Source organism: Pteronotus mesoamericanus, unplaced genomic scaffold (genome assembly GCF_021234165.1).
Source record: "Pteronotus mesoamericanus isolate MK-2021 breed Mesoamerican mustached bat unplaced genomic scaffold, CSHL_Meso_final scaffold_125, whole genome shotgun sequence".
NCBI lineage: Eukaryota > Metazoa > Chordata > Mammalia > Chiroptera > Mormoopidae > Pteronotus > Pteronotus mesoamericanus.
In genome coordinates this window covers 7977356-7986373 of record NW_026555304.1, presented here as the reverse complement: position 1 = coordinate 7986373, position 9018 = coordinate 7977356, and the positions used below count along the sequence as shown (strand labels likewise).

General features: G+C 50.8%; 1 protein-coding gene across 1 annotated transcript; it reads left to right on the top strand.

The window, feature by feature from the left end:
* The first annotated feature begins 72 nt into the window (after positions 1–72).
* NXNL2 (nucleoredoxin like 2) lies at positions 73–8492 on the top strand. The gene is made up of 3 exons (XM_054587956.1): positions 73–141; positions 644–978; positions 8054–8492. The coding sequence occupies exons 2-3, from the start codon at positions 677–679 to the stop codon at positions 8220–8222; spliced, it is 471 nt and encodes a 156-aa protein (XP_054443931.1). The 5' UTR covers positions 73–141; positions 644–676; the 3' UTR covers positions 8223–8492.
* Positions 8493–9018: the final 526 nt, after the last annotated feature.

Genomic DNA, 9018 nt, shown 5'->3' with positions numbered 1-9018 from the left:
ACCTACCCCAATTACTTGCAGGACTCCAGGACCCTCCCAGGCCGGGCGCAGGCCGTCTAGGCAATCCGGAGAGATTACAGGGCACATCTCTCCACTGCCCCGCCATTGCTGCTCCTGACTGAACCTCCCTGGCGCTTCCAGGTGGGCAGAACACCTGGGGCAGGTGGGGCGAGACGGAACGCAGGATGGGAGCGAGGAGGTAGAGATGCGGGGTGGGGGACTCCGCGCTAGGGCACGGTGGGCTCCCCGCACGGGGAGCTGGGAGGGGAAAGCGCAGAGGTGGGAGAGCTTGGAGACAGCCCCGGAGCCGGGGGCGGGGCGCGGCGGGGCGGGGCGCGGCGCGGCAGGACCGAGAGTGGCGCTGAGGAGGAGAACGTGGGGCGGGACACAAGGGTATGGGGAGAGCTCTGGGGCGGGAGGGTGCGACTTGGCTCCCTGGAGGCCAGTGCTGCAGCGGTTCCAACTAGGGTCGCTAGTGTTTGTGAGTTTTCTCCGCCTCTTCTCCGCAGGTGCTGAGGCCAGGGAGGGTCTTGCGCAGTCCAGGGGGCAGGACGTGCGAAAGGAGACGAGCCACCGCTGCCAGCCTGCCAGTGGCCCTTTACCTGCGCTCATTGCCCCCTCCTCCCTCCTTTTCTCTCCGCAGGTGTGCTTCTCCACAGGTGTCCCAGGGCAGGCCATGGTGGACGTGCTGGGCGGGCGGCTCCTGGTGACCCGCGACGGTGCGTGGGTGGAGGCTGAGGCAGCTCTGCAGAACAAGGTGGTTGCGCTATACTTCGCTTCGGCCTGTTGCGCGCCCAGCCGCGACTTCACGCCGCTGCTCTGCGAGTTCTACGCGGATCTGGTGGAGCGGGCGCGCCCGCCCGCGCCCTTGGCTGTGGTCTTCGTCTCCGCCGACTGCAGCGCACAGGAGATGGAAGACTTTTTGCATCAGCTGCCTGGCGCCTGGCTGGCGCTGCCCTTCCACGACCCCTACCGGCAGTGAGTGTGACCCGGGTTGGAATTCGCCAGCGAGTCCCCGGAAGCCCGAGCCCTGTTCCTGTTCCCGCAGTGGGAAGCTTTCCTCTCCTCAGACCCCCTATCCCGGGTCAGGCCGCTCCAGGATACCTTCGTAGTCTGCTCCGGTTCCTCGGGAGGCTATAGCAGCTGGCAGACTGGAGCAATCCCTTCCCCGCGGATCTCGGGGTGTCCCGAGGCCCTATCTCAGAGGGTCTGCTCAGGCGAAGCTGCGGTTCGAAGAGCAAACCCTGAGCCCCGCAGCCCCTGGTGCCCCGCCCCACTTGCACAGGGCGGACCCCAAGTCTGAAGAGCAGGAGAAAGGACTTGGGAGGGCGCTCTGGTCAGAACTGGGGACCATGGCGGGGTGGGGGGTGGAGGTGGGGCCGGGCTCTGACCAGGCCAGCAGTGCAGGAACTAGGGGTGAGATGCGGAGGGCGGGGGTGGTGGTGGTGGTGGTGGTGGTGGAGGGAACTGGCTGGAACTCCAGGTGGGAGGCACCCAGTGCTAGCCACGCTGCAGTTTCATTGTTACTGCCAATGCCTGGAATTTCCTAATGGCAAAGGCAATTTCTGCACCGTCTGTAGGGGAACCAGATTCCTGCACTAACTGTAGGGGAAACCTGCAGAGGCAGAAGTCAGAAGTGACACAAATCCTTGCTTTGAGGGAACTCATCCGGTTCCTAGCATTAGAAAAGAAGTGAGAGGGCGAAGACCCTCAGCTTTGTTGGATTTCAGAGTTTGTGACTGAAGGAGAACTTGAACCCGTAGTTCTCCATCAGCTGTGATCAGGGGCTCCGCGGAGGGAAGGAGGGTGGACTCGGGTAAAGAGAGAGAGGATGGAAAGAGAACTTGGGTGTGGATTGGCAGAGAGGGAATATGACCTGGGCCCCAATGTCAGCCTCTTGGGGTCTCCTGTGACACAAGCGTCCAGCCTTGGGTTTAAATCACACTTTGTGAAGTGCATTACCGCACCATCTCCTTAACAGACGCAGAGAACTTCTGTGCTTTGTTTTTGCAGGGGAAAGTTTTGCATTTCTCCGGGACTTATTATTTAGTTGTGGCATTAACTCCCAAATTAATTGTCCTGAGAGGACATTCCTTCTGGACAATTAAAAATGAAAGCTATCTTTGGAAATCCCATTTCCCCAACACCTGCTTTTGGTGATGCTGAGGAAGAGATGAGGTGGGCAAGCCTGCTTCTCTCACAGCAGGAGTAGCAAAGTCAACAGATTATGGGTCCAAATGAGCATGACTTACTTGGCAAAAGGATGCATTATAGCATCACATCTAGAACTGGGTTGTAAAATGGGTTTGATTTCTTTAGTACTCAAGTTATACACAGCTTTTAAAAGAACACAGTTTTGAAAGTGACAGTAATCATGCCAAGAGCTCAGGCTCCCCAGCAGAGCCCAACTCTGGGAATCACTGGTAGGGTGATGAGAGGCAAGGCATGAATTGCTGAGCAGAATGATGCATCACAATCAGAAGTTCCTTCTGTTTCACCTATTATCTGGTGGGAGCCAATGAAGCCCCTCAGTCGGCTGAGCAGCCCAGGCTCTGGAGGCATGTGGCCTCACTGGGCAGTCTCAGGTCAGGAACCTGATTTCTTGAGGGATCTAGCCTCAGGTCTTTCTTTTGGGGATATTAGCTCCTTGTCCCTACCCCTTTCCAGACTGCACTTCATTGACCTTGTCATTGCTGTTTGTACATTCAGAAAGAGGTTTTTTGTTGGGATTCTTAGAGCTGTGCCCTCAGTTCTGCTACCCTAGCCTGCATTCATGGAATCAGAAGAGGTGCAAAATGGAAGTAGCCGCCACCAAGGAGAACTAAGGAATGTAGGAAGCATCCAGGCAGCAGAGGGGGAAGATCCTAATGTGTTCAGAATCGAGCATTCTGCTTGGTGCTGTGGTAAGGTGGAGCTGGGACAATAACCTCCTGGGCTCCTTGGGTCATGGTGAAGGCCCTGGGCTGTCTTCCCTCAGTGGCTGCCCGCCAGATTACTGAGGATGGCAAGTCTGGGGAGGAAGAGAGGAACTCACCACAGAGCATCTGCAGGGTCACTTTGGCATGGCTGGTGGTCGACCACTGCAAAATGCCCCTGCAGGAAGAAAATGCCTGGAGTTGTCCATATTGTCCTCAGAGTTGCTTAGATCTTGGCTTTGCTGTGCAGCCCCTACAAAACCTGTGTGAGTGATGCCCTTCTGCCTGGACAGGGACAGGTTTCCTGGCACTCCTCCAGAGGCAGCATGGGAAAGGCGAAGGGCTGACTTTCCAGGCCTGGACATGGGGATAGTGCCAATGACAGGCCATTCTGCCCAGCTTCCTTCCCTTTGTTATGGGCCCAAGAAAGAAGTAACAACTAAATTTGCCAGCAGGAATTCCTGTCACATGCTGCTGTGCAGCTGACACCTGCTCCTGTTGATGTCACATAGGTTTTATGATTGTTTCTTAACAACACTCATGCTCACTTGGGCTCTGGAACCTCACCAGAGCCCAGTGAGGCCTGGAGTAGACTCCCCTTACTGTTCTAGTTCTCACCACTGCCTGCAGCCATAGGCCAGGTGGATGGAGCACTTTAGCTTCCAGTTCAACAGGTTTGGATTAGATGGAAAATAGCTGGCTGTGGCTTCATTTCCTGGGTAGAAAGCAGTTCCATTAGCAATATCAGTGCCCTGGGGTAGACTTAGTGCATGTGCCAAGCTGCTCAATTCTGCCCTCTCCCCTGGGAGTCCAGCTCCTCCTGGACTTACTGATTCAACACATCCCTGTCGGGCCCTGAATTGGCTAAGCCTATGCCTCTCCAGTCCTTTCCTTCTTTCTCCTCCTTTCTACTTTCTTCACTTTCATCCTTATTGTTAGAATATTCTAACTGGCCCCCCTAGACGTTGTGTCTTCATTTGATGGATTCCTTTTCTCACATCTCCTTCATCATATCATAGACAGGCATGGTACTGCCATGCCCTACCCCAGCTCTCCAGTAGTTTTCTGAGTTCCTGTTGCCCACAGGGTTCATTCTACATCTTGCCCTGCCCTCTAGTCTTTGGCTGCATTTGTCTCCCACCCCCACCCTTTCCACCTGTGTTCTGTCCAGATCAGACAACTGAAGTTCCAGAATACTTTGCACATTTTCCCAACTCTAGAGGTTGTACATACCATGTCCCCATAATGCTGGAGCCACCCTGGCAGTCCCTCCTCCATGCCCCCGGGGACACTGGGAGCATTTCTGGCTTGGGAGGCCTTTCCCCTTCATAGCTTGAGTCTAACAGCACCCTGTGTAGGAGTGTGCGTTTGGGGCTCTCTGTAGCCCCTATTGTTGGACTTGACATTGTTCAGTGCTTGGTGTCTACAGGGTGCTTGTTAGGTACATGATTGGAACAGGAAGAAAGATTTGCTCTGTAGCAGTCCGCTAGTGGCCAAGATGGAAAGGGACTGGAGCCAGAAGTTGCCATGGCAACCCAGAAGTGGTTGTGCCAGGCAGGGACAGTGAGGCACTGCTTTAGGTGAAGGGAAGACATCAGTGTTGCAACAGCACCCAGCACTGAGAGCAAGGAGGAACAGGCCTCTTAGATTTCCTGAAATGGTTAAAATGCTCATTTACCACAACTTCCCTCTGCCCAGTGACAAGGTTCTCTCCTTTCCAAGCACAGACTATTCTCTCTGGACACAGCTCAGCCACCAGAGGGATCAGATGACTCCAGGGGAGGAAGGTGTGGTTCCAAGGTTACAGTTGTCCCCAGGCAGAGTTTGCTAGGTTGGGGATTTGAAAGCCCAAGTAGGTGACTCTTTCAAGATAAGCTGGAGCAACAAAATGTCTACTCCAAACCTCTTCTGTGTTCCTAAAAGCCCAGTTTGCCTAGCATCCCCCTGACTATCAGGGCTTGATTTAATGTTGCAAATGATTAAAACAACACCAAATCCAGGCTTAAACAAATGAAAGATATCCATCAGCTTAACTGGAACACCAGTAGGCTGGTCTGAGGAAGCAAGGAGGCTACTAAGGATAGTTTTGCAGCTCTGCCTTTGGCTGGCTGTTTTATGCTTAGGTTGCAGCTGGAGGCTGGCTAATAAATCCAGTCTCTCCTCATGAAAAGAGTGGCTGTGGTATCTTGGGCTACTCATTCTTATACCTTCCTCTTTCCCAGCACTCAAGCAAGTGCTCCACAAAGTCTCACCAGTTGAGCCTGTTAGTTACCCATTCTCATGCTAGTTGAAATAGCCAAGGGCAAAGACTGGGCACCTGGCCCAACTGGAATTGGGGCCGCATCATTCCCACTGAGGGAGAATAGCCAGTGTTTTTTGAGCACTTACTATGCACCAAGCCCTTTGCTAAGCTACATATGTATTAATCATTTCATCTTCACAACTGGGGGTTCTGTTATTCTGCAGCACAGGTGAGCTATCTGGGGTGTAGGGAGGTTAACTAACTTGTCCAAGTGACACAGGTAGTTAATGCCAGAAAGTGGAAAGGCATGCTTTCCAAGGGTGGGCCAAGGGTGCTGAGCAGCAAGCCATAGATCTCTACTACCCTGGCTGTCTAGGGCACTGTCCTCAGCTCCTGCCTGCTCTCCCCAACACTCCTGGCCTCTAGGTCCGTGGATGGGAATGTGGAAGGCCCTGGAGGTTAGGCAAACTTGGGCAAATGGGCTTCACTGTCAGGGATGCAGATTGCATTTCTGACCGGTTCCCAGGTGATGCTGCTGCTGTTGGTCAGGGATCTCACACTCCAAGATGCTGCTGTTCCAGACATGCTGCCCAAAGGTGGGACCTGGAGCCATAGTGACTGCAGTGCTGGAATCTGACAGGGATGCACATGCTGAGTCATGCCCCTGGTGGGCTCAGGATTTCCAGGTTCCCCTCATCACCCTCCAAAGGCCACCTAGTCTTCTTGCGGGTAAGCCCCAGGCCCTGGGTGGAAAAGACACAGGCCAGACCACGGCTTCCCTTCCTGGCTGCATGCCTGCCCCCACTGCCCAGAGTCAGGTGCTGACATAACCCAGTTGCCCACATGGCCACAGAGAGCTTCAATGAGGCCTCTGGTCATGTCCCTGAGCTTTTGTGCAGAGAGCCTTTTGGGTTGTTCCTCTTTAATATTTTTGTTTTATGCCTTTGGGGAAAGCTAGTTCCTTAGGCATTTCAAAATTCAGGGGTTGTGCAGGGTTTTTAAATACTGAAGAGGGTCATCTCCTCTGTCACATCTCTCATCAGCCCCACCTGAGTTCCCAGACCACCGTGGCTTTTCGGGGTGGATCCATTTGTGCCCTCAGTCTGCAGTTTGATGTGGTTTGGGTTTTTCAGGCCTGTAATGCGGTTTCAGCAGGGCTGTCTCTATCATGTCTTTCTCATTATGCATGATTGTTTTCCTATAATAGTTCACATATTTTTTTTCCCCACTTATTTCTTTTTCCTCTTCATGTAAGTAGTGGACATGTGTGGACTGGCTTCCAGAAGCTGCTGGAGTGGCAGTCACATTCAAGGTTTCCTCAGGGAATAAGCCATCTGGGGATTGCTGAATGTTCCTAGAGCGACAGTGGCATCTGCCTGTGCCCCTGCCTGAAAGAACCCCTGATTTCTGATATTCTTGTCTTCCCTTCTCCTTAGCCCAGTTTTGATAGAGATTTACTCCAGTTTTTAGTCTTTCCTAACAAGATAGTTTGATTTTATTGCTCACCCTATTTAGATTTATTTCCTATTTCAGTGATTTCTGTCCTTAAACTTCTTTTGCCTCTTTCCACCTTCCTTAAGTTGGCTACATCATTGTTTTTCTAGCCTCTTAAAATAAATACAGAACTGGTCGATCTAGAGGCCTTCTACTTTTGGATAAGGATGTTTAAGAACAGAGCTTCCTGTGTCAAATTATATCTCCAGCTTGGGATCTGTGGTATACTCCATATTATTTCATGTTAATTATTTTGTAGTCTGCATTGCTATTTTACATTTAATATATATGGTTATTTAGTTTTTAAGCTCATTGCAAAAAAGTGTTTTTTATTGGTTTCTAATCCCATTTTATTATGGTCTGATCGAGTGGTCTCTGTACTACTGGTTATTTGAAATTCAGTAAGACCCCCACTCTGATGGAGAGCACAGCCAGTTTGTCACTCTTTCACTGGTGTTTGAAAACAAGGTATATTCTCCCTGTTGGATATAGGTGTTTTTCTGCTTGAGTTGAGACTTGTCTTTGACCTGGAAAACACTGGGAAGACCTTGATGGAGCTGTTGGTGGAAGATTTGGTAACATGAGGGTCTCAAATGCATTCTCCTCCACTCAGGTTCACCGCCCTGAGGCTGACAGAGGAGGGAAATCAGATTACCTTTGACATTGATGTGAGGCCCTTGCAAGCTGGCCAGGGACACAGAAGGGGGATTTTCATCAGCTGCCCTGACCTGAGAGTAGTAATCCCCATCATGGGGAGATTTGGAAAACTAAGGAGGACACTCCTTTCCCTGAATAAACACAAGTCATTTTGTAAACAGGCCTCTTATGGGGTTGCACTCGAAATGTTTCATCCATAATGTTAATCAGCATGACCTTGGATTTGTAGGGCAGAATGTCGAATAAGGCTTTGCATTTATTTAGAACTCATGAAATTTTAACTTTTACCATCCTATATACATGCTATTTTCAACCTCGAGATGTAGAAAGGGATATAAATTTATTGGGTTTGTGGGTTTAAAATTGCACTGTGCAATAGGAGAGCCGCAAACCACATGTGGCTTCCTAAATTTAAATGAAAGATTCAGTTCCTCAGTCACAGCAGTCACATTTTGAGGACTCATTTGTCCCTTGTGTCTGTGGCCATGGACTTGGGCGGCACAGACACAGAGCAGTCCCACCACTGTACACTCCTCTGGGAGAGCACTGGTGTGGAACTGATAACAGGAAAGGAAATAGGCTCAAAGGGGACCCGAAGCATACGAGGAGGGCACGGGCAGGTTGGGTTCTGAGGCTGTGTAGGGTTGGCTCGTGAGCATAGGAGAGGCCCCAATCCCTTTAGAGGTGTGGCAGCAGATACCTCACCCCTGTGCTGACCCCTGGCCTGTCCTCTTCTCTCCTGCAGTGAGCTGAGGACCAGGTACCACATCACAGCCACCCCCAAGCTTGTGATCCTGAAACCCAGTGGGGAGGTCATCACCAACAAAGGGCGCAAGCAGATCCGGGAGCGAGGGTGTGCCTGCTTCCAGGACTGGGTACAGGCCGCCGAAGTCTTTCAGAACTTCTCTGGCTGAAGTGGGGGATCTCTGGGGACCTGGACAGGCGTGAAACACACTGGCTCTGCAGCAAAGTTATGAGGACAAGAGAAGTGGGTGGTTCAGTGTATGTCAGAGCAGAAGCACTCAGCTGTGGCAGAAACACTGCTCAGGAAGCATGCCCTCCTGTTCAACTCCCCTGGCCTGCTTATAGCTATTTTTATTCTCAGCACAGCATTCTCCACATGAGCTTAGCTGTGTTTACATTGAGCTGTTGGAAATCTATGCAAAACATGTATTGATACAAGCTCTTCAGGTACAGTAATATATAAGTTGATACATTTTCTGTAGCTCAACTTATTATAGAGATATACTTAACTACAGTTATTGCTAAAGTTTGACAAATCTATATGCTTTAATAAATAAGCCTGTTTCCACTGGAGCCCTCTGATTTCCATTTTCTCCTGGTGAACCAAGTGCTCTTAAGAGGAGAGTGAAGCCCTTGGGGAATACTGTTCTCAGTTTAATTATGAGTCTTCTTGGGATTTTTTTTCTTTTCTCTTTTTTTTGTTTCTCACATTTAGTTTTAATAGTATCATAATAGCCTAGAAATACGTGAAAATATCAAGGCTGTATAGTCACGTCTTCAAGGTCAAACCTCAACATCTCCTAAAAGGTGCTTATGGATCCTCATGAACAAGAACCCACACACAGTATTTGAAAAGAGCAAGAGAGGAGCCATCAGCGTTCCACTTTCCCTTTCCAACAGTGTTTTGATCCAGATGATTTGGATCATGAAATACCAACACCTACCTCTAGCCCAGTCCTCATCGGC